Below are 24732 nucleotides of genomic sequence, written 5' to 3'. Positions count from 1 at the left end.
CCTAGCTGTGCGGAGGGCAAGCGTCTCCTCCAAGCTGGCACCTGTCCTCCCGCTCCCCCTGGGCTCCAGCGGTGGGGGCAGAGCACCGAGTAGACCACGGCCCCCGTCTCTGGGTCAGGGAGAGCAGAGAGGTGCGGGCAGTAGGGGCGGCTGTTGCAGATGGAGGGATGGAGATTTTCACACAGGGAAAAATGCCTCCGTGACAGACACAGGGTCTCTAAAAATAGTCCTGCTGGGAGCCTAATGGCCCTTGGCATCATTGTTGAAGTCAGGGGAGGAGGTGTCGTGGAGTTTGCTCAAGTGGCTGAGTGGGAAGGAGGTGCCACTGCCTTGGAGGAGGACGTGGAGCCAGGCCCAGGGAGCCAGACATGCTATGGAACAGGTTAGGGGCCAGCACTGTGGTTGGGGGGAGAAAGAGACCAGCAGGTGGGGAAGCCAGCACATGGCGCTCTTCCCAGTTCTTAACACACAGAAGGTAGGCTTGAGGTGGTCAGGGGCCCCTGGGCAGAAGGAGCCCTATGGGCACCAGGGAGCTGGAAAACAGGGAACGTTCTTCGTTTTGAAGAGAAGGTGAAGGTCTAGTACAGCAAACTAGCCGGAAAGGCTGGAGGGCACGTTCCGCCTCATGTGTGAGTGCACAGGCACTGAGGGAAGGACAGAGCTGCCGCGGTGGAAGGCTGGCCGGGAAGCTGGACTCTGGGCCATGCTGAATATGGGCAAACATTCAATTCCGGGAGCAGAACTGCCCCGGGATGGGTCCCAGGATGGCCACGACCCACCATTTCTTCAGGATCAACCTGATGTTCTCCTACTGGTTTTTCCACCTGTGCCTGGTCCTGGCAGCCCTCTGATTCCAGAAAGGGGCTGGTCTGGTCTCCAGCTGGATCCTTGCAGAGCAGGCCCAAGACAAACCTTTCAAGTGGGTAGCGGGAAGGAAGAGCCTGGCACCCAGGCAGTGGTGGGCCATCCATCAGGAAGGGACAGACTTCTCCCGATGAAACTGAGGCAACGGGAAAGCAGTGAGGCACGAGACCTCGGGGGTGGGGAGTTCCCAGGCGGGGGGGGGGGGGGGGGGGGGGGGGGAAAGGCAGGACCGACCTTCCTCATAGCAGCAAAGGCAGGACCAAAGGTGGCTTTGACCTCCACACGGTCTCGGATCCAGGCTGGCAGCTTGCCCAGGATAGGTGGGCGGGCATACCGCTGATCCAGAAGCACTATGCTGGCAAAATCCTTCTGGTGCCTGATGGCCCTGCCTAGATGGGGACAGAGGTTGGGGCTCTTAGTTAAACCAGCCTCCCCTGCTGTACATTTCTGTCGTGCCCCCTCCTTCCTCAGAAAGACAAGGAAAACCTCTCCTTCCTGTCACCCCATTCTCCCACCATACATCCCAAGAACCAGGAGCAGTCCCAGGCCTACCTATAGATTGGTTGACAGCCTTCATACACAGGTTCTCCACCAAAGCCTTCCCTGGTGGTGGCTGACCCGGGCCTCTGGGCTGGGGAGGGCAGAGCAGAGCACTTGTTAGCGTTTTCTTGCCCCCCGCCGCTCAGTGTTCTGAGAAAATGGCACCGCTCGGCGTGGGAGCAAGGGCAGGTGTCGCGGGCACAAGGCCAGCAGCAGCTCTAAAAGAGACCGCAGAGCAGCTCCAGAGGTTAAGAGGGTGCGTCCCATCCCCTGGAGCGGACAAGAAACACTGGCACGCATCGGGGCAGTGGGCAGGTCACAGTGGTGCGGCCCTGTTACCGCAGCAGCTTCTCCCCAGCCGCCTCCTCCTACCCTCTGGACACTGGAGGTACTCACTAGGGTCTGATCCAGGTAGGCCATCTTCTCTTGCAGCTCTGGAGACTTGATGTTGGGGTAGGGCATGCCTACCATAACCACACACCTAGGTGGAGGGAACATGAGCCCATGGCACGTGGGCGGTCAGGCCCCCAGCGCGTTTGCCAAGGGCCAGGATGAAGGACCCAGGCCTCACCCTCACGTCATCGACAGCTATATCCAGCGCTCCTTCAGCCCCCTCAAGTTGTGCTTGCAGCCTCCGCCTCCCCCTCCCCACCTGGAGTAGGTGTGCTCAGTCGAGAGACCCAGTGCAGACCACATGAATAGAGTCCTGACAAGATTATGCTCTGCCTAATTTCCACCTGGAACCTTTGGCCAAAGGGCCAAAGCAACCTCCCCGCACAGCTGAGTGACGCAAGCAGTCAGCCGGGGGTGCAGACTCGGGACGGCATCAGCTTGTAGGCAGGGACCCAGCTGTTTTGTGGAGTGAGGGGTGATGAATAGCGGAGCCCGGGAGATGAGAGGCCCACAACTTACCGGCCGAGGTTGTCAGAGAAGTTAATACCTTCACTCATCTTTCCTCCAACCACAGAGAGGAGCAGAGCACCTGTCACCGTGCCTCCCGCCTGGCCACAGCACTGTGGGAAATACCAGCCCAGGTTGTGGAGCCAAAGCCTGGATGCCACACAAGATACTGGCAGCTGCCCACCATTCTCTGGACCCAAGGCCTCGGAGTTACTTCTCACCTTAATGCACCTGGAATACTCCATCAGCACCTGCTCCACCTGGTTTGCTCTCTTGGGTTCCTGAAATATCTGAAGGAAAACAGACAATGCCTCCCAGAAAAGGGTTTCAAATGCCTGGGTGCCAGCTCTGCTCTTGGCCTTTATGTTTTCCAGGTTGGGAACTGGAGAAGCCCCCAGAGTAAGGGATCTAGGGAAATTCTCCAAAGGTGATCAGGGGTTCCAAGTGGTGGGGGTAAGGAACTAAAAGAGGCCCAGACATGAGGCCTAACCTTCTGGTCTGACATGCATGAGAAATCCTAGCAGGAACTCTGGGTACCACTGTCCTCACAAGTGGGAGATCCAGCTGAGAGGTCACTCACCTTTTTCCTGACAGCCAGGCGGGCCAGCAGACCACTCTTATCCCAGTGGGCATAGACCTGGCGTTGGTACTCATAGGAGGGGAAGAAACAGACCACCCCTCCAGGGACCACAGTGCACAGGTTACACAGAATGCGACCGGTTTCATCCATCTAAGGAAGACAGAGAGCCCTCCCTGGAGCCATTCCTGAGGCCATATCCAAACAGTGCTTCCTGACTTTGGGACTCAAAACCAAGTATAGAGATCCAAGGGTGACTACAGTCATGGGGGAGACCTGTGGCCCGGAGCGCCCCCCTCCCTATCACACACATCACGATGCTAAGTGCACCAGAGCTAAAACTTGTTGCTGGCGTGTCGCCAAGGCCTCCCTGCTCCGATGCCCAGTGCCTAGTGGGCCACTGGGGACTAAGCACCATCTACAACATCGGCCACTGAAAATCCCAGGTGCGCCTCTCGCGATAGGCCCCCAAGCCCTGCATCCCTGCCCAGGGCAGGGACCGATATAACCAAATGGCAAGAGAACCAAAGGAAACAAGCAGCTTTCTCATCAGGTTCATCCTGAAAGGATGCCTCGAGGTTCTAAGGAAACATATCTAACAGTTTTTTTTTTAAAGATTTTATTTATTTATTTGAGAGAGAGAGAATGAGAGACAGAGAGCACGAGAGGGAAGAGGGTCAGAGGGAGAAGCAGACCCCCGCTGAGCAGGGAGCCCAATGTGGGACTCAATCCCAGGACTCCAGGATCATGACCTGAGCCGAAGGCAGTCGCTTAACCAACTGAGCCACCCAGGTGCCCCATATTTAACAGTCTTAAGGGGTGAGAAGAGGGGGAAGCTCAGACCTCCCCTGAGGAACATCCAGATGGACACTCTCCAGCCTCTGCCGGCTCTGAGGTGGAAGACCCCAGCACTCATCTCCCCAACACCCGAACACTAAGCACTGGCCAGGGTGCCCAGCACCCCCGAAACCACTCTCCTGCCCCGGCAAAGGCTGTGGTAAGGCAAGCAGGCTAACACTAACCATCTGCGGCAGCTCTCTCTTCTGGTACGTGAACTCCAGCTGCTGGCTGGAGGGCCCACTGCAGATGACGAGGGGTAAGATATTGTCTGGAGGGATCACGTGACCTGCAGAAACCAGGGGAGGGGCTGAAAGCGAGGTGCTGACGATTCTGTAAGGCATGGTCCGGAAAGAGCATTCCCCAACCCTGTCTTCCATGCCAGGAGGAGCAGTTCCCACTCTCGCCCACCCGCCTGCTTCCACAGCACACGTGGGCGGTACTCAGACCTCTCCACGGAGGCCGAGGACATGGTGCGGGAGCAGAGAGAGACGTGAGTTCACGCGAGAGCTGACAAAGCATGGAACTCCCGCTTCGTGGTCTCCTCAGCCCCTTGGGCCTGATAAGAGCACAGGGTCAAACTGTGACAACAAGGGGCTGGAGGGCGACGCGTGGCCCATTCCACCCTGGACAAGGATTCTCACCACAGGAAAACTCCACCACTCGCTCAGCTTCCACCCCAGCACAGGCCAGCAGCTGCTCCCGAAAGTCAGACACCTGCAGACCACAAGGCAGGGCTCTGTGATCCCCCAGGGGGCTGGGGGCTGCAGGCCTGAGCAGGCAGGGGGGCCTTGGCAGGGAGGGAGGGAGAGTGAGCCACACGTCGGGGAAGACAAAAGTCTGGGCTGGGAGGTGGGTAAGTGCATAAGAATAGAGAAAAAGAGGTAAAAGGTAAGGCAGATAACAAACTGGCAAAAAGAAAAAAAAATTAAGGATACCCAGTGTTGGACAGTCTCAGTGAGACTGTGGGAATAGCAAAGGAAATCTGGTAAACTGGGCAAAGTGCTTCTCACCCCTGGCTATGCAACAAGATCACCTGTGGGAATTCAAGACAAAACCTGCACACCCAGGCCCCAGCCTCAACTACTGGAGAAGAACCTCTGCGGGGAAGACATACGCGTTTGTAATTTTAAAGCGCTCCAGGGTTTTTGAATTGGCAAAAATCCAAAAGTGTGACCCCCTCTGTGGAGAAAGAGGCGCTCACACACTGCTGGTGGGAGACAGAACTCCAGCTGGAGGGGAACTGGACAATAGTTAATAAGTTGCACGTATTTTTACTTTTCAGCCTGGCAGTTCCCCCTACCCAGGAGTGCCCCCTGAAGATACAGCTCCACGAGCCAACACATGCACAGGGACAATCCTGCACAGTGATCTGTGAGCGCACGGCCGCCCTTCAGGAGGGCCCGGTGAATGCGCTCGCCGCACCCTCCCAACCATGGCACCGTGGCCTTTGATGCAAGGAACAAGGAAAGGAGAAAAGTACATATATTTGCTTAGTTTTACAGAAAAATGCAATGAAACCGTGCAAGGAAAGACCAGCAGTCGTAAAAATGATTGCCTCTGGGCACGGGGAGCAGCTTGGAGACGGACAGAAGTGGGACTTTCTGAAGGCATCTTTCCAGATGGTTTCGACTTCTGAACCATATACGTGTTTACATATTTTAAAAACAAAATTAAGTCAGAAATAAAAAAGCAAACTCTAAAACTGAAAACAGATGGCAACAAGAAAGCCTGTCTGTCACATTCACAAGAGAAGCACACAAAGAAAAGCCTGACTTCAAGTGACTTCATATCCTTAGTGACCATACATCCTTAGTAGGATATACTCTCAGGGCAAAAAATAAATGCAAAGAAATGAAATTTCAATCAGTAGTTTACTGTTAGAGTAATATCAGTAGTATATGAAAGTATTTGAAGTATGCTGTGGGATAGAGCAAATAAATAATAAGATACAGCAAATGTAGTAAGAAACGAAACATTCAGCTCAAGAGAAAAGAGATACAGTGTAAGGTCAAATAAATTCACTGATTTTCATTTAGAAATATCAATATGGACTCATGATTTCTTAAAACCATTCTCCCCGGTCTGTCTACAGAAGGCCTAGAAGCAATTACAATCCAGGAGCAGGACAAACACCCAGAACCAAGATGTGGTTTCCACACACCAATCCCCAAATAAAGAAGCCAGGTTATCTTGGAGAAATGAAGGATTTCAGCTGTGGGGCAAAGAAAGTATAAAGTGACCTGGAACATTCTGCATTCTGTCATTCCAAAAAGCAAGAAAGCATCCCAAGGCTAATGGGGCCTGGCAGCATGTAGGGGCTCTAAGGGGCTGAGTCTGAGACACCTGAGCATCAAAAGCAGCAATGACTAGAAATGATTTTAACAGGTGAACAAAAATCTACAAGTTTATACAAAAGAAAGAAAAATGGAAAATAAAGCGACAGGAGTGGTTCTAGCAGCTGAGGAGAGGGACCAGAGTGCGTGAGCGCCGAGGAGCCTTCCACGGGCTCAGTCCTGTGCCAGGCGTACCCTGAGGACAGGACCACTGTGCGCAGACATGGTTCTATGCGCCCCTGTGTTGCTTAAAACAGAGAAAAACTGGAAATCACCTGAATACCTAACAGAAGAGTAGTTCTACAAAACAGAATATATTCACGTAGTACAGCCAGAGCGTGGTGGAATAAATGCGTCCGTACTTCCTGAAAAATGTTTATGGTATTTTGTCGCTGAGTGAAAAAACCAAATCGTAGCAACAGCATGTAGAGATAGAGATTTTTGTTTTTAAAATATGCATGTAGATTTATAAAAATTATGCACACAAAGACTATAATGACATACACTAAAATAAATCTTTCACTGGTGGAATTATGATGTTTTTTCCCTTTTGTTGGTCTCTGCTTTTTACAATGAAAGCATAATACTTTCCTATGTATGTGTGTGTGTCTATGAATTTACAGGAGAGGGAAAGTGGCATCTATGGTGGGTCTAAGAAAGGAACGGCGCTAAGGCACCGAATGGGGGCCTGCAATTCCAGAACAGCTGTCTTTGGGAGAAGTGAGGTCCTGCGGCTCCAGAAGCGCCAAATCCACAGCAGTGCCCTTGCCCCCCCTTGCCCAGGGCTAAAGACCCAGGCATGAGACAGTACAGCAATGCCACCTGGTGGACGTGCTCAGCCTGCTCAAGCTGACCCCTTTCTGGTCTGGGGGCCCACTGGACGGGAAGAGGCCTGATGGTGCAGCTTTCCCCTGTCGCTGTCCTGTCCCAACACCTGGGGTACAGGAGGCTGGCTCTGGTCCCCTTACCGGTTGCATGGTGCCCCCCGCGATGACCACGGCCCGGCATTCCTTCACCACCTGGGCAAAGTGCACAGCTGGATTCAGGAGCAAGAATTTGAGGCTACTCTGACTAAGACTTCCTGAAAAAAAAAGACAGAGGCAGCTCCATGGGGCAGGAGGCGGGCTGTAGGCCCAACAAAGACTTCCGTGAGTCTAAGGCAGAGGGGAGCTCAGCTGTGGCTACGTAGGAGCCACGAGAGATACCACTCTCCTTTTTGATTAGATCCCACTTAATCTCCAGGACAACCCGGAGGTAGACAGCACTATCCTCTCCCTTTGCACATTTATCTTCAGAGAGATAAAGAAACACAGCTTGGAGGTGATGGAATCAAGACTCAAACCAGAACCCACCTATCCGTCTCTCGCAGCCTGGCCCAAGACGCCCCACCGTGCTACCGCCTCACACCCCTCCTCACCACACTTCCACAGCCACCGCCCCACCAGGCCAAAGGGACCAGTCAGCAGCACCCGGTTTCCTGATCCAGTCTTTCCAGGCTCTGGCTTCACAGCGCCACGCCCACTCCTCCTTGAGATTACCTTGGCGGCTCAGGATGACCCTGCCATCCTGGTTGGCAGTGGTGAGGGCTGCTAGGAAGGATTCGATGTGCATCAGCGGGGAAGCCGGCCGTGGCACCCTGGCCTCGCCCTCTTCCACAGGGGTCACAGAGGCTGCACAGAGCAGAAGGAAGAGGCTCTGGGACCACAGAGGTGGCAGGGCCCCCTGCAGCGAGGCTAAAGCCATTCTCCCAGGGAGTGGAGTCCAGGCATGAGGCACGGATGTTCCTGTCCCCCACCTGCAGCCCAGTCTCCAGCCTCCGGACTCACTCTGGGTCACTGTGGGCTGCAGGCTCTGCAGGAAGTGCTGGAACCCAGCCAGTTTGGGCTGTTCCCTGGAGGGTGCGAGGACTGTGCCATACCTTTCTGTGAAGCCAAAGAGCTGGGACGGGGTAAGAGAGTGCAGGGAGGAATGAGGGTGCAGCAGTGGGAGCCCTGGCTGGAGGGAGGTTCTGCGCACCCCAGACAGCCCGCAACTCCCCACCCCCCCACCCCAAGTCTCTGGGAGCCCCATGCCCCCCCAGCAAGCAGCGCTACAGGAAGGAGAAGGGAGCAGAGGTGACCTGAGTGTCTGAAAGGCCGGGGGGCAGCACTGGGGCGCCGCGGAGCCCGGCCAGACCCAGGAAGGGGAGGGCGCACCTTTCTGCTGACCATGCTCCTCTCACAGTAGCGCCGCACCTGCAAAAGCAAACCCGCTGCAGGCGCCGGCAACAACTAGCTGGAAGACAGAAACCGCCACCTTCCCGAACCCCAGGGAGCAGGACTCCCTGCCACCTCCGGAGGAGCCCACAGCCTCCTTGTGGCCAGGCGTGTCACCCTGCTGAGGTCACGCCTCTCCTGCCGCCCCGACACACAATGCAGTGCTCCTCCACGAGAGCAAGCCTCATGCGTGCGGTCCCCTCACAAACGTGTGTGCACGGCTCCGACCCTCTCTAAAGGTACTGGTGACAGGTCCCCTCCGTTCTCCTTCAAAAGCTGAACCTTGAAAGATCAAGAGTCAAAAAAAACCTCTAGGAGCTAAGGCACGAGGAGGTACAGCCTGGGGCTTGTTCGGGGAGGTCGGGTGTGTATACTATGCGCGGCCTGGGAGGGAGACAGGGAGTTGAAGCCTCTGAAGATTTCTAAAGGGAGCGCGATCTTTCAGTGGAGCTCCACTCGCCTGTAGTGTAGGAAAGACATCAGAAGGCAGAGGGAGTGAAATCAGGGAGAGCAGGGAGAAGGCAAGAGGAAAAGAGCCTGTCCTGACGTAGCAGCCACGGGAATGGAAAGGCCACGGAAGTTCAAGAGCTATTTCCGGCTCTGGGGCCCGGCAACTGTTTGGATGTGGAACCCAAAGGGGGAAGAAAGGAATCAAAAAGCCCTCAGATTGCCAGCCTGTCTGATGGGGTCATGGCAGTGACAGGACCAAAATGGGTAAGTTGGGGAGGTGTGAAGACAAATGGGAAGGCAGGAGGGAGAGCGAGCAGGATCAGAAGTCCAGGCAGGGGGGGCTCACATGCCAGGCACCATCTGCTCACTTGTGTGCGGCCTGTGCCTGTCCCTCCTGGGGTAACCTCTCCCAGCCTTGGGTCCCTCTGCTTTTGAACAGTGATGGTACCTCCCACCCTGGAGTCACAGAACCTGTTGCGTTGCCTTGAACACAGTAAGTGCTCTGTATTATCAGTAATTTAGAATCCGAGTCGTGAGTCGAGCGAAGGCGGCGGTACCCTGCACAATGAGCCTGGAGCGAGCTACCACAGGAGGCTGCACTCAAGCCCAAGGCCGGAGTGGGAGGAGGCGAGGGAGTTCTCAGCCACCTCAGCGCAACAGCAGGATCACGCTCCTGAAGTTAACCTCCTGCTTGGACTAGAAGCCCAGGGCAAAGACTATGCCAGAAGAAAGATGGAACAAGGCAAAGGACCTGGGAATTTCTATTTGTGCTTATTTGGGACAATGAAAGGAACCTTTTCTCACCAATCCCTAGGACCCTTTGGATTGAAGATTATTTTTTTCTTGCTGATGCAATGCTTTAAGGGTTAAGTAATTAGAAACATTTATGCTATAGATCCTCAGACTTCTAGACTGCTTAAGGACAGAAGAAATTTACTTTCTATTCCTCTGTCTTCACAGTGTTCTGCTCACAGGTGGTAATACAGATAAGAAAATTGGATGTGCGGACACAAAAAGGTGAAAATCTCTACCTTGAACAGGTTGATGTTGTCGATCTGGCTCTCAAAGAGGAAGTCATTAATGGTCTTCAGCTCTGTCCCTAAGGGTAAACAAAGGGCCTTGGAATCCTTACTCTGAAGACCACGGTCCCAGAGGTGAGCTCAGAACCGGCTCAGAGCAGCTCTGGGCCTCTGAAGGCAGTCCTCTTACCTGTCTCCGAAAGGCTCTGTGTGTTGGGATTTTGCTTAATGTTCCCTAAAACAGAGTTCAAGTAGGTCAGGATGGTGCCTCTCTGACCCCCCGCTTCTCACACTGAACACTGTACTCCTCAAATAAGAGCATTCATATTTGAATGGATTTTTTGCCATTTATAAGCACCCCAAAAACCCACTGAGGACAGGAGGCTCTAGGGAGCCTCAAAATCTGACCCACGTTTGCATATGGGACCCAAAGCCTTGTGGATTTCATTCTTTTCACACCTCCTCCAAGGAGGCTGGGACCGAGGGACCACCCTACTTTATGCAGCCGCAAGGAGACGCCCAGGGCACAAAGGAGAGATGGAAGGGAAAAGCACCAGCATTTGACAAAATCCCTCCTGCAAGATGCTCCCCTGGCTTCCTAGAATTTCAGCATGTATGTAAGCCTTCAGGTGGACAGCCATGCAGCAAAGGAAAGGGTAGGTGACAAAGAATTATGGGACTCAGAGCCACAAGAGTCCCCCCTACTAGGTTCATGAAGCAGAGGCAGGTCACATCCCTGCTCTGAGCTCTAGTTTACTCATCTGTCAAAGAGGGTGAGCGTCCTGCTCTCCTCAGAGGCGCGCTCCAAAGTGACTCCACACAGTCCTGTTACACTACGCTGTTATTACTACCTGGGGACTCAGAACAAGGAGAAATAAACCAGGAATCTAAAAAAGGATCTAAGGTCAGACAATTCAATGAAGGTATAAGAAATAAGAATCTTCTCCATCAGTGGCCAAGACAATTCTTGAGGACGCAGAAAACCCAGGTGTCCTGACTGGCATCCAGGGAATGGACCACAGCAAGCTTAGCAGGCCAGGGGTTAGGGTGGGCATGGTGCTCCTTACCACCCAACACAGTCACAAACTTCTCCAACAGATACAGGATCTGTTTGATGTACATCAAGTTCTTGGCCTTCAGACGCTTCCTGAGGAGACACCAATGGACATCAAGTGGTAGTACTCCACAAGCAACTTCCCTTCCAAGTGCTTCAAGCCGATGCCTTTCTGTCTCGTGTCTTTCAAAGCAGGCCATGAGTGATAAATATGCCCGCAGAAAAGGCAGCTTGCCATGGCCCTAGCCAGCTGTTGCGTCCCGAGCATCCTTGGCCCGTGTGGGGTACACACCATGATGAACAAGAGGGGAACAGCATGCTGGCCTCCCTGGCGCTGGGCCCGGGCCAGAGATGGAGACCCCAGGGCTTTCAGAAACGGAGCACGATTTTCCCTTTCCCCTCAGGAGGCAGCGTCTTACCCATATCGTTCCATATACTGGAGCAACTGGGAATGGGCCTGGCAGAGCTGGAGAGAACAGAGAATGGGCGTGAGGGCAGCCCAGGCTCTGGGCAAGCAGCTGAGAGCTGTGCGAATGACATCTTAGATTATGCCTAGAAAATGCCAGCCAGGCCACATGGGAAGCAGGTAAAAAGAGTAGGCCTGGGTACAGACAAAAGGCCTTGAGGCTGCTGGGAGCTGAGAGGCGAAGGAAGGGGGATTCTGCTGCAGTATCCACTTCGGGTCAGGGAAAAAAGCAAGAGGCTGAATCTCTCAGGTAATGAATCTCCCTACTAATTTTTACTGGGCTGGGCAAAGATGTGTTTTAGACTAAGCAGAGAGGTGGTTCAAGGAAGCCATTACACCCTGGCCTAAGGTCAACACAGGCAGTAGAAGTGATGGGGGGCACCTGGGTGGCTCAGTCCATTGAGCGTCTGCCTTCGGCTCAGGTCATGATCCCAGGGTCCTGGGACTGAGCCCCGCATCGGGCTCCCTGCTCAGCGGGGAGTCTGCTTCTCCCTCTCCCTCTGCCCCTCCCCCTTTTCATGTGCACACACGCACTCTCTAAAATAATAAAATCTTTAAAAAAAAAGTTGTGGGATGCCATGTGGGCCTCAGGGTCAGAAACCAGTGGTCAAGTCCCAGCTCCACATTCATGTGCTGTATGACTTTCAGCCCATTGCTTAAATGCCCCCTGAACCTCAGAGTTCTCAGTGTTAATTAGGAACACCAGCCCACCTGGAGGCAGTGTGAAAATTCACGATACCGCCCACGGTGCATGGCACAGAAGAGGTAATCAATCCATTGTGGCTCTCAGAAACCCTGAGCATCCCTCAAAGCAAGGCTAACGACATCGAACTACGTGAGGACCCCTGCTTCCTTCACTTCTCTGGCCTAGAGAGAACTAGGTATTAGCATCCTGTGCTGGAGGGACTCAGGATGACTGACCTATGACAGTGAGGAGCAAGGAAATGAGCCACCTCGCCTGAGTTGGGTCCCCCTCGTTCTACAACCTGCTGGAAAGCCAGTCAGCCCCCCGATGAGGCCACTGCCTTGACTCAGGGCACCCTCTCCCAAGCCATTGCCAGACCAATTCCAGGGCTTAGAGAAATGATCCACATCCCTCTGCCCCACGGCAGGCCCTGGCCCAAGAAAGGACAGGCCAACCCACCTGGGAACCGCTGACCTCGGCACTGTGGATGCCCGTGATGGTGTCGATCAGGTTGTGCGCCTCGTCGATGAGCACCACCTGGCCCTGCAGCCGGATGCCCGCGGCCTGACGGGTGGCCGCGTGCAGCAGCATCTGGTAGGGCAGCACCACGAGCTGGGGGGAGGGGCGGCCGCCTGAGCAGTTGGGGGGGGCTCCCTGCTCCAGCAGGTGTGCCCCACCTACTCTAACTGCCTGGGGCGAACAGTTTGTAGTTCCCAGCCAGGATGTGCACAGGGACAGTTATAGCACGGTACTGTGCTTTTAGCAACAGACCCTTGCCTCAAGTTTTTCTGTGGAACATCAAATACGAAACAGACAAAACCGGAGCCAGTCTGACTCTGACCGAACCAAGAGTGGGGGTGGAGAGAAGGGAGCAGAGAGGCGTGTGGAACTCAGCCTCATCCGTACCCCCGAGGTCGCTCCCGAGGCACCCGAGGTTCCTCAAAACACAATGAACACCCTTGGTATACTAGAAGGTAGCCCTGCATTCTGGTCCTAGAGCTGCCGCTTCCCAGCTAGGTGACTCCGGGAAAGTCACTTAACCTTTCTGAGCCTCAGTTTTCTCGTGGGCAAAACTCTGAGATGATTTTACTGGCTTTTTCTAGAGGCAACAAAAATAAATGCATTCTGTAAATTTTTAGGTGCTACTTGTGAGGACGATTTTCCAGTTAAAAGAATACTGATAAAAAGTGAAACTCCAGAAAACTGGAAACTTAAGGCCCAGCTTTAATCCTGGCTCCATTATCCACCTGCTGTGAGAAAACAGATAAATCGTTTAGCTATTCTGGGCCTGTGTCCTTGCGTGTATGTATGGATAATACCTGCCTTTGCTTTTTCAGTGGGATACTACAAAGCAAAAATGAGGCAACAAGTGTCTCAAAAAGTTAAGATCATGAAAAGCTCAGGACATCTTACCATATCTACACACAGGTATCTATGGCACTGATCAGGCGACGTGGCAGACAGACCCCAGGAAGGGCATGCAACAACGGTGGGGGCTGGGAAGGTTTTGGAATTTCCCTCGAGCACCCATGCAACACAGTTCAGGGCAGTATACTAACAAGCATTTAACTGCTGTGTAAAATCGTTACTAACACTGTTCCCTGAATCTCTGAACACCTACCTCATCTTTTCCTGCTTATATGGAATTCTCCACAAATGAAACCCTATTTCCAAAAGTCACTGGAATTAAGCAATAGCAAGAAGACAGTAAAATCACACCAAACAACAATATTTTTGATCTGTCAAATGGGCAGTTTTTCTGTGTAAAGATGAGACTCAACATGGCAAGTCTAGAGAAGACAGTCTTCTCCCACACTGGCAGGTAGGTACCTACATCAGGACGGGTCGTCTGAAAGGCCATTTGGAAACAAATTTCTGTTCCTCAGCACCCTGACTGCATCCTCTCAGCTTCCCGCGGCCCCGCGCCCCCGGACTCTGGTTTCTCTAGGACTGCACACCCCTTCCCAGTTCTTATGTGCTGTCCCCAATAAGGCCATCTGTTCCTACAACCCAGAGCCACAGGGGACCGGGGGCCGCCCCCACCCCCACGCACTAGGACAGAGGGGGTGACAGGTCACCAGGGTGCTTTGTGCAAGTCAGTCCAACCACGGCCAGGGACATCCTCCCGAATTAAGAGGAATGAGGAAATCCCTCGTGGCTGAGGCCACAAGAGTTACTGCCCAACCCTCCAGGGTCTTTACCTGGGCTGCTGGAATGGCAGACCGGCTCCCGTAATAGGGACAGGCCCGAGCCTCCTTCCCCAGGGCCACCAACTGCTCAATGTCCTTCACCCCCACCAGGACCTGGTCTCGGAGGAGCTGCAGCTGCTCGTAGCCATAGAAGGGGCAGGTGGCCCGGCGCTCCTGCCTTCTTCTCTTGGGCTTCTCCTCCTCAGCTCTGCTCTTCTCTGAGGGGACAAAGGCATAAGGAATGAGCCCTGTCCACGCGGCGGCAGTGGGTCCATAATGTCAAGACCCAATTCCATGGGGTGGGGTCTAATAAACCCTCCCCAGTACTGCTTAGGATGGTCTCACCATTCTGGCATTTAACTTTTGTGTTCTCTAGAAAAAGCCAGTAAAATCATCTCAGAGCCAGGGTTCTGGACTAGACACTGACCCAAAAAGCAAAACACCTTTTCCCAAGGAGACGATCTTAAGGAAGGACCCTGCTGCCTGCTCTGCCCTCACTGCCACTTAAGACACTATCTCCCAGGTCCCTGGTCCGCTTCCGGCCCACTCCCCACCCCTTCTCAGCACTGCCCAAGGCTACATGACCGTCCCAGAGGCTCTCTGCACAGCTCCAGGCGCTGGGGGCTACCGTGTTTGCTTCTCTGCATCTCCATGCAGCGGTCATTGATGAGCTGTGCAGAACCGAGGGTTTTCACATCTTCATTTATACAAAGATTCTAGAAGACAGAAGACAAAGAGAGAGTCACAGCGATGGCTACACAATATACAGCAACCCTCTGGGGCCTGCCCAGCCCTGCCAAGAACCAGCAGAGGCCAGTCCTCCCATCACACGGCCTGCCCTGGATCCACCATCCTTCCACGCCTGGAAGAGGAAGACGAAGGCCCAGAAGAGGGAGCAGGATGGCACCCAGGTCAAGATGCAATGCCTCTGCGTACCTGCCGAGAGCCGAGGGAGACAAGCCGGGTGTCCTTGCCAAAGGGGCTCCTCTGTACCTCGTGCACAAACTGAGCCAGTTGGGAGTGCGTCCGACTGCAGTAGTAAATCTGCTCCGAGGAGAAGCATGGGATTTCAAAGAGGAGACTACAACATCTCCATTCTCTGCACATCAAGGAACACATGGCCTAGGAGGCTGAGGGACTGGGGAGAGTGGCCACAAATACACACACCTAAAGCAACGGGACTCCGTCCCACAGCAGATCTCAGCTAATGCAGGGCCCAGGCAGTCCCCACCTCCCCCTCAGCTCCAGAAGTTTACAAGAACACCCACAACATGGAGCTCCTCCCATCAATCCTGCTCAGCCGAGAATCCAGCCACTTCACAGGGCTTGGTCATCTTAGGACAGGCTGCCTCCCTGTGCTGAGGCTCCCAAATGGGAAAGATTAGATTCTGGGGAGCATGTCCGGGGTGGGCTGTCCACACACACCGCCCAAAGGACTTGGGGGGCCAGGCTCGCAGTAGGGCAGGGGGAGCTGAGCTGTGTTCTATGCTCCTGAGATTGAGAAGAGCAAGAAGAGGAAAAGAGACATAGGGGGAAAATATCTTTCAGCAGAGAAAACAAAAGTCTTACACGAATAAACCAAATGTTTTTAAACATGACAGGTGTCAGAACCCTTCGTACCTCAAAGCACTCCGTGCCAATGAAAACACAAACAAGAGAAGAGGGAGCCAAAGGGCAGGGTGCTCTTGCTCAGGCCTGCCCTCACCCCCCACCACCCCCAGAGACAGACACCACCAGTCCATGGGCCTGCCAAGTGAGCCCCTCAACACTGAGGTCTGGGGAAGAGTCAGGAGGCTGGAGGTTCTTTGTCAATGACAGAGTGAGAAGCAGCCAGGGAGGGGACACAGAGCCCTGGACTCAGGACCAATCCCAGAATACCCAGGACACAATGTCTCACCTTAGTTACATGTTCTTCCTCTGGGTCATCCTCATCCTCGTCCACTCTGAGAGAGAAAATAACACGGGAACTCAGAGAACTCAGTCAACTAAAAACACACTTACTGAGCATCTACTGAGTGCCAGCAACTAGCCCTGGACCTAAACCAGCAAGATGCAGTTCCTGTCATCGGAGGCCAGCACAGCTGAGGCTCGAGTGCTGAGCCAGAGGGAGACAGACACATCCCAGCAACAAAGTTCCACCAAAACAAGGGCTTGCTTGCTTGCTCACTTGGTCAGAGAGACGTGCCGGGCTAACACCAACCCCATCCTCCCATTCCCATTCACGAAGGCAATGAGAAAGGGGTACGGTATTCCCAAAGCCGAGGTTCAGCATCTGACTCTGTCCTTACTGTCCGCCCGCCAGCAAACTGGAGTTCTCTCAGCTCCCCACAGAACTTTGTTCTTACCACCTCAAAGCCTTGGACATGCTGTTCTCTTCGCCTGGAAGGCGCTCTCCCCTCACGTCCTCTTTTACCTAGCCAACTCTGTCAACCTTGAGACGCCCACGTAAACACTGCCGCCTCTGGGCAGCCTTCCTCAACCTCCCTAGAGGCTCAGCTGGCCCCTCAACACACTGCTGTGGCCCCCGCACCTGTTCTTTGCAATACCCATCTCGTTCAAAACCACCCATTCTTGGTCTGTCCACCTCTCCAGACTCACGTCCACAGGCAGGACTCGGGGGTGTCTTGCTTCTGTGAGGGCCAGGGGGTCCCACCCCAGGGCTTGGCACACAGCAGGAATTCCATGCACATTTCCTGAGGGAAGTCACAAATGACTGACTGACTGACTGAAAGATGCTGTCACCCAGAACCAGACAAACCTCTTCTCTCCTTGGCACCTTACCCTTCCCAGCAATAAATGAAGAGCCCCCGTGCACTGAGGAACTGGGAGGGAGGTCAAACCTGCATTACAAGGCTGAATGATTAGTCAACATTATTAGTCTAGGCTCCCCAGGAAACAAAATCTTTTTACAGATACACTCCCCCTACAGGGCCATCACTGGGATTCTTTCTGTTCACCTGGCAAATTAATTTTTTTTTTTAAAGATTTTATTTATTTATTTGAGAGAGAGAGAATGAGAGACAGAGAGCATGAGAGGGAGGAAGGTCAGAGGGAGAAGCAGACTCCCCGCCGAGCAGGGAGCCCGATGCGGGACTCGATCCCGGGACTCCAGGATCATGACCTGAGCCGAAGGCAGTCGCTTAACCAACTGAGCCACCCAGGCGCCCTTAATTTTTTTTTTTTTTTTAAGGCAGAAATATTAATTCCCTTGGGCAATCAGAAGTAGAGTTATTTATAGGGTTGCCTTTCCGGTCAATAAATAATTTTTCAGTCCGCTTTATCTCACGGGCCTTGATTTAAATCACATACAAGGTAAGCAAACTCAACAGGATCTAGATAAGAAGCTGGATGTGTGAAGAAATGAAGAGGAAAAATTTTATATTCAGAACTGGTTGGGGCACCTGGGAGGCTCAGATGGTTAAGCGTCTGTCTTCGGCTCAGGTCATGATCTCAGGGTCCTGGGATCGAGCCCCACCTCGGGCTCCCTGCTCAGCGGGGAGTTTGCTTCTCCCTCTCCCTCTGCCACTCCCCCTGCTTGTGTTCACTCACTCTCGCTCTCGCTGTCAAATAAATAAATAAAAGCTTTAAAAAAAAAAAAAAAAAAAGGAATTGTTGCGTTCTAAGAGCGGCTCCTGTCTCTCGAAATGCCAGGACATGGAAGCTGTAGAAGTTAATCTGCAGGATTAATGGCTCAGGCCCAGGCCCTGAGTAGCATTTTGTTTCGCTAATGGTCACAAACTCCACTCAAGTTCTTTCTCTTGTCCCCAGGGGGGGCTCTCGAGAAGTACAAGAGCGGGCAAGTAACCCTGGAGGCAGGTGGCAAAGGGTTTACGGAACACTCACTGCTCCTACCTCCCCGAGGCGGGATGCATAAAGAGGTCTGGCCATCTCAGCCCTGGCAGGGTCAGAAGTTTTGGTTCTAATCCAGGTCCTGAAATCTGCGCTTAAGGGCAGGCCTCTAGCACCAACAAAGAAAAACCCAGGGCCAGATGATTTCACTGGCAAATTCTACCAAATATTTAAAGAAATGATGCCAACCCTTCTCCAACTCTTCCAAAAAACTGAAGAGGAGAAACACTCCCAAACTCATTTTATGGGGCCAGCATCAGTCCAATACCAAAGCCAGATAACGACACTACAATGAAAGAAAACTACAAGCTAATATATATGCCCGCTAAATATAGATGCAAATGTTCTCAACAAAATATTAACTGAATTCAACAGCACATTAAAAGGATCATGCCCCATGATCAAGTGGGATTCCTGCCTGAAATACAAGGATGGTTCAACATATGCAAATCAGTAAATGTGATACATCAATCACAGGATAGATAAAAGTCATATGATCACCTCAGTAACACAGAAACAACAAATGACAAAATCCAACACCTGTTCATGATAAAAACTCTTGATGTATGAAGTACAGAAAGAACATACCTCAACAGAACAAAGGCCATCTGTGACAAGCCCACAGCTAACGTCATACTCAGCAGTGAAAGCTTTTCCACTAGGACTAAGACAAAGGTGCTCACTTTTACCTCTTCTCTGCAACACAGTGGAAGTCCTAGCCAAACCCATCAGGCAAGAAAAAGGAAGAAAAAGCATCCAAATGGGAAAGGAAGGAGTAAAACTACCTGTTATCAAGTGATATGATTATACATAGGAAAAGCCTGAAGACAGCACCAAAAAACTGTCAGGACTAACAAATTCAGTGAAGTTGCAGGATACAAAATCAACACACAAAAGTCAATTTCATTTCTGCATACTAACAATGAACTATCTGAGAAAGACATAAAGAAAACAATCTAATTTACAATGGCATCAAAAACAGTAAAATACTTAGGAGGTACAGACTTACACATTCAGAACTACAAGACTGATGAAAGAACCTGAGAAGACACAAACAACAGAATGTCCCATGTTTGCAGGTCAGAAGAATTCATGTTCCTAAAATGTCCATTCTACTGAAATCCATTTATAGATTCAGTGCAATCCTGTATCAAGAGTCCAACAATATTTTTAACAGGTACAGAAAAAAAAAAAATCCCCAAAATCATATGGAACCACAAAAGACCCCAAACAGCCAAAGCAATCTTGAGAAAGAACAGCAAAGCTGGAGGCATCAACGTTCTGATTTTAAACAGTATGATAATCAAAAGAGTACAGTACTGGCATAAAAGCAGTAGAGTAATCAAAGCAGGATGGTACTGGCATTGAAACAGACATATAAGACCAATGGAACAGAATAGAACCCAGAAATAAGCCCATGCGTATACAGTAAAGTAGTATTTGACAAGGGAGCCAAGAATACTCAATGAGGAAAAGACAGTCTCTCCAATATGGTGCTGGAGAAACTGAACAGTCACATGAAAAAGAATGAAACTCAATCCCCATCCTACACCACTCACAAAAACTAACTCAAAATGGATTAAAGACTTAAATGTAAGACCTAAAATCATAAAACTCCTAGAAGAAAACATAGGGAAAAAGCTTTATGACACTGGTCTTCACAGTGATTTTTTCAATATGACATCAAAAGTATAAGCAAAACAAAAATAAGCAAGTGGGACTATGACAAACTAAAAAGCTTTTGCACAGCAAAAGAAACAATCAACAAAATGGAACAGGAACCAAAAAATGGGAGAAAATATTTGCAAACGACCTATCTGATGATAAGGGGCTTACAACCAAAATATGCAAGAAACTCCTACAACTCAACAGCAAAAAAGCAAATAATCCGATTAAAAATGGGCAGAGGAGGGCGCCTGGGTGGCTCAGTTGGTTGAGCGACTGCCTTCGGCTCAGGTCATGATCCTGGAGTCCCGGGATCGAGTCCCGCATCGGGCTCCCTGCTCGGCAGGGAGCCTGCTTCTGCCTCTGACCCTCCCCCCTCTCATGTGCTCTCTCTCTCTCATTCTCTCTGTCTCAAATAAATAAATCTTTAAAAAAAAATAAAAATAAAAATGGGCAGAGGAACTGAATAGACATTTTTTCAAAGTCATACAAATGGTCAACAGGTACATGAAAAGATGCTCAACATCAATGATCCCCCAAGGAAATGCAAATCAAAACCGCAATGAGCCATCACCTCACACCTGTTAGAATGGCTACAATCAAAAAGATAAGTGTTGGCAAGGGGCGCCTAGGTGGCTCAGTTGGTTAAGTGGCTAGCTTCCACTCAGGTCCTTCTGCTCAGGTCGTGATCTCAGTTTCCTGAGATGGAGCCCCATGTCGGGCTCCCTGCTCAGTGGGGAGCCTGCTTCTCCCTCCGCCACCCGCCCCATGCACACAGGCGCACAAACACACACTTGCGCACTTTCTCAAATAAATAAATCTTAAAAAATATATATATATGTAAGTGTTGGCAAGACTGTGGAGAAAAGGGAACCCTGTGCCCTGTGGGCAGGAACGTAAATTGGTGCAGCCACTCTGGAAAAAAGCATGGATGTTCCTCAAAAATTAGAAGTATTAAGTAGCATATGATCCAGCAAGCCCACATCTGGGTATATACCCAAAGGAAACGCAATCCATATCTCAAGGAGATCCCTGCACCTTCCTGTTCACGGCAGCAACTAATGAAAACAACCAAAGTATCCACAGATAGATGAATGGATAAAGAACAAGTCATACACACACACACACACAGCGTAAAATAGCCATAAAAAGGAAGGCAATTCTGCCATTTGTGACAATACAGATGAACCTTGAGGGCATTATGATAAGTGATGTAAGTCGAAGGACAAATTTTGTGTCATCTCGTGCAGAATCTAAAAAAACCAAACTCCTAGAAACAGAGAGTGGATTGCTAGGGGCTGAGGAGTGGAGTGAAGGTAGTCAAATGGTATAGATCTTTTGAAAATAAATAAGTGACTATCGTTAACACTATATTGTGTATTTGAGAGGTGCCAAGAGAGCACATTTTCAAAGAAATGTTACATACGTGAGGTGATGGTTCTGTTAAGTAACCTCATCATAGTGATCATTTTGCAATACATTCGCATATCAGACCATCACGGCACGCATCTTAAACTCACACAATGTTATATACCTATTATATCTAGAATAAAGCTGAGGGGAAAAGAAAGAAGTCAGGGCAGCCGGGACACTGAGCGTCTGCGGCGAGGTTAGAAGGTGCACAGCAGACATTCTGTGAAGGTTTTCTCCATCACCAGTCAACGGAAGGTTTGAGACCCTGGAGTTACTCTCTACACACATGGTCACCACAGTGTCAATGACAACATGGGACACATGGGACCTGGAGTCACCTTTAGAAGAACAGGAAACACCCCTTCCAAGCTGGGAGCCCAAGAGGAATGACCTCTAGAGGCACTCATGCCTTGGGGAAAGCCACTGATGTCAAAATGACCTTAATGCCCTTCCTAATGCCCAAATCAGGTCACTCCCTTGCCGGCAACAGCCCACAGCCCCGCGACATGGGAGAGAGATACCCAGACCCCTCAGTGGAACTCTGAGGCCCACACAAACTGACAGCTGCCTCTTCTTTGCCTCTCTTCCTCGTTCGCTCTTAGCCCCTGGGCCTTCTCTGTGTCCCCCAAACCCACCAAACCTGCTCCCCTTTCCAGACCAGGGCACCAGCAGGCCTCTAACTAGACCTCTCCTCCCAGGTCTTCCCACGGCTCTTTCTCACCCTTCACCACCTCCTCGGAGGCCTCTCCTGGCTTCACCTAGAGATGCAACCCCACACTCTACCCGCTGCACCCAGTTTTATTTTCCTCCTGGGCAAATGCGCTCATTTCACGCACTTACCATCTGTGTGTTTGTCCCACCACCCCCCACCCCCAACCACATGCAAGCTCTCCATGGGAAGGGGGCATATCCAGCGTACCTGGCATCTGGAACCATGCCACACCTAGAGCAGACCCTCAAAGGTCATCTGTGCAACTAAAGCGTGCATGAAAAAGGAGGCTCCCACGAGGGGAAGTATGACCTCTGAAAAGCCTCGCTGTCATCTTCAGGGTCTTCTACTCCACCCAGCAGCTTACTGCTCACAAATCAGAAACCCAGACAGAAACCAGAGAGTGGAAAGAGCAACTCAGGCTAAGGATACGTTGATGGTTTAGGTCCTAAAGCTCCCACGGTGTAGTCCGGGGGCGAAGAGCATGCGACTAGAGCCGGCCCGGCTGGGTGCAGTCCCTGCCCCTCCGCCTCCTAGCCCTGTGGCCTTGGCTAAGGCGCAGCCCCTTGCCGGCTGTGACGGGGAGACACAAACCTTGCGAGGCTACCAGAGTTCATGCACACGAAGCCAGTGCCGGCACAGGGCAGGGCTGGCCACCACTGTCACCACCAGTGACACACGCTCAGGAGGAGCCTGGCTGAGAGCAGGGGCAGGTGGCTGGCATTCCATCCCTTCGGATGCCTGGTGAGGGACAAAGCAGCCTGCCTCTGGGCACAGGAGCTGCTCCCGTGGGAGCCCCCGTGTCGACGAAGGCAGGGGCGGCGGGGTGAAGGAGAAGCGCCATCTTACCCACTAGCTGCTCCCTTCTCCTCGTCGCTCTCATACTCGGCAAGAACCAGGTCCTCCTCCCCAGCCGGCTGCTCCTGCGGCTCGGCCCCTGCTCCTGCCGCTAGCGCCTCCCTGCTGAGGCGGAGGACACGCTCCATTTCTTCTTCCTCTTGTCTCTGTGTAGGAGCACCGCAAGTGGGAGAGAGAAAGAAATCTCAGTCCTGGCGCCCCCGCCCCCCAACCGAGTTTGCCTCCGAGTGGCTACCACAGAGGACAAGGCGCACGCCATTACCATGGGCCTCGCTCTCCTACCGGTGTCTGTACCACCCGTATCAGTACCTCAGCTCAAGCTGCAGCTACTGGGCAATGAGAAGTTAGCCAGTGGGGGGCAGGGCCAGCAGACTGAGGTCCTGGCCACTCCGCCACAGGGGCGCCACCGTAAGGCCCCGCGCAGCGTGACGGCGCCGGCGCACCATCCCTGCCACCCCAGCAGAGGACGCTCACCATGCGCTTGGCTGCATACTTGAGCTGTGCATTGTGCCGGATCTGCTGCAGGCGTTCCTCTCGCTTCTTCCTCCTGACCTGCTCCTCCTAGAGGGTGGACAAGCCAGAAAGGAAACTCTTGCCGGAGTCCCCAAGCATGCCCTTCTTGAAGAGTCTGGGGCTCAGCCCAGGGCCTCCATACACGGGGAGGGGCGGTTCTTCCGGGGACTGCAGCATCCCTGAGCCTCAGTGGGGGGGGTCTGCACACTCCCTCCCACAGCCACACACTCTCAATCCAATTCATTCCCTTAATGGAGTTTGCAGCCACTGAACCGCGTTGCCAATGGCAACGGTGAGGCTCCTTTCCCGGGCAGGTAACGAATGGAATCGTCCACCCCCGTCCACCCCGTCTGGAGAAGGCCTGTTGACATCAGCTTTAAAAAGACAGCATGGGCGCAGTACCACAGGCTCAAGAAGGCACCGCAAAGGCAAAGGACGTGCTAACTCCCAGAATCAACCCCAAATTACCAGCCCAGCCCTGTTTCCTGGATGGCTCCCACCTTCTGTCACCCCACCACTCACCTTCAGTCGGTCCACCAGGTCCCTTTCTTCCTTCTTCTGCACAAACTGAGTCACCCAGTCAGGCTCTCCCACAGGCCTCAGGGTGTCTGGGGTCTCTGTGCAGGAGGATGAGAGAGACAGGGGCTGCTCCTGCCCGTCACTTAAGGGGACAGTTCCAGTTTCAAGGAGACGTGCCTCTTCTTGATGTTTTTTCTGCTCAAAGTCACGGAGCCAGGAAAGGGCCCCACAAATAAGACTTAAAGATTTTCCCTACAGGAAGAAAAAGGTCTTCAAAAACGAGAACAAAAACCAAAGCTTTCCAAATGATGTTTCCCATTTTAATAAAGCCTTCAAGGAAGGTCTAACTTTAAATATCAGAAGGCACTCTAAGACCAACCTGGGAAAGGGCAGGAAGGGAATTAGCAAAAAGATAGCCAGGAAAAATAGGAAAAAAGGAAGAAAGAAAAATAAAGTTCTTGGTTTAATTACATAGCTCACTGTTCCTAAGATAATTTAATGTGGCTTATCAGGTTACATATAAGTACTGCAAGTTAACATAATTAGAAGCTGAGGAATTAGATAAAAAGCCCCCAAAAAGAATTAAGGCCAAAAAATACATGGCTTGAAACCCTATATACACGCTAAGGGGGAGCCACATTTGGCTCTATGCTTTAATACAGCCCATGTGCAGACAGAACATGATCAGTCCCATGAGTCCCAGTCTTCAAAAACTTTTTAAAGCAAACTAATTGCTCTGGAGAACATAATTCTTAATTCAAAGACTAGAATTTTCCCTGTGGGTCCTTGCTGTGGGTTGAACTGTGTCGCCCCCCCCCCCCCCAAATTCGTATGGTAAGTCCTAACCCTGAGTGTCTCAGAATGTGAACTTATTTGGAAATACGGTCACTGCAGATGCATGTAGTTAAGAAAGAGGGGGGCCCTGATCCACTAAGACTGGTGTCCTTACCCAAAGGGGAAATTGGGCCACTGAGGCATGCCCAGAGGGAAGGCGATGTGATAAGACACAGGGGAGGATGGCCACCTACATGCTG

General features: G+C 52.0%; 1 protein-coding gene across 6 annotated transcripts in view; it reads right to left on the bottom strand.

Moving 5' to 3' along the window:
* Positions 1-35: 35 nt before the first annotated feature.
* The window catches only part of DDX11 (DEAD/H-box helicase 11), a 34476-nt gene continuing 9779 nt past the window's right edge, over positions 36-24732 (bottom strand). For 5 of the 6 annotated variants that reach the window (XM_035028482.1, XM_035028485.1, XM_035028483.1 and 2 more), the window contains 25 exons: positions 23702-23950; positions 23141-23227; positions 22658-22812; positions 16070-16115; positions 15109-15216; positions 14801-14888; positions 14185-14390; positions 12443-12595; positions 11252-11298; positions 10846-10925; positions 9969-10013; positions 9791-9858; positions 8250-8288; positions 7881-7992; positions 7593-7724; positions 7023-7135; positions 4363-4435; positions 3904-4007; positions 2885-3034; positions 2526-2594; positions 2317-2417; positions 1801-1885; positions 1417-1495; positions 1099-1253; positions 36-1000 (listed from right to left, as the gene is read on the bottom strand). In XM_035028482.1, the coding sequence (XP_034884373.1) occupies positions 971-1000; positions 1099-1253; positions 1417-1495; positions 1801-1885; positions 2317-2417; positions 2526-2594; positions 2885-3034; positions 3904-4007; positions 4363-4435; positions 7023-7135; positions 7593-7724; positions 7881-7992; positions 8250-8288; positions 9791-9858; positions 9969-10013; positions 10846-10925; positions 11252-11298; positions 12443-12595; positions 14185-14390; positions 14801-14888; positions 15109-15216; positions 16070-16115; positions 22658-22812; positions 23141-23227; positions 23702-23950 (2574 nt within the window). In that variant the 3' untranslated portion in view covers positions 36-970. The remainder of the gene's footprint in view (positions 1001-1098; positions 1254-1416; positions 1496-1800; positions 1886-2316; positions 2418-2525; positions 2595-2884; positions 3035-3903; positions 4008-4362; positions 4436-7022; positions 7136-7592; positions 7725-7880; positions 7993-8249; positions 8289-9790; positions 9859-9968; positions 10014-10845; positions 10926-11251; positions 11299-12442; positions 12596-14184; positions 14391-14800; positions 14889-15108; positions 15217-16069; positions 16116-22657; positions 22813-23140; positions 23228-23701; positions 23951-24732) is intronic. The other variant, XM_035028487.1, reaches the window with a different exon arrangement.

This window comes from Mirounga leonina, unplaced genomic scaffold (genome assembly GCF_011800145.1).
Source record: "Mirounga leonina isolate KUSES-001 unplaced genomic scaffold, KU_Mleo_1.0 Mir_201, whole genome shotgun sequence".
NCBI lineage: Eukaryota > Metazoa > Chordata > Mammalia > Carnivora > Phocidae > Mirounga > Mirounga leonina.
This window is presented reverse-complemented; position numbering and strand designations above follow the sequence as displayed.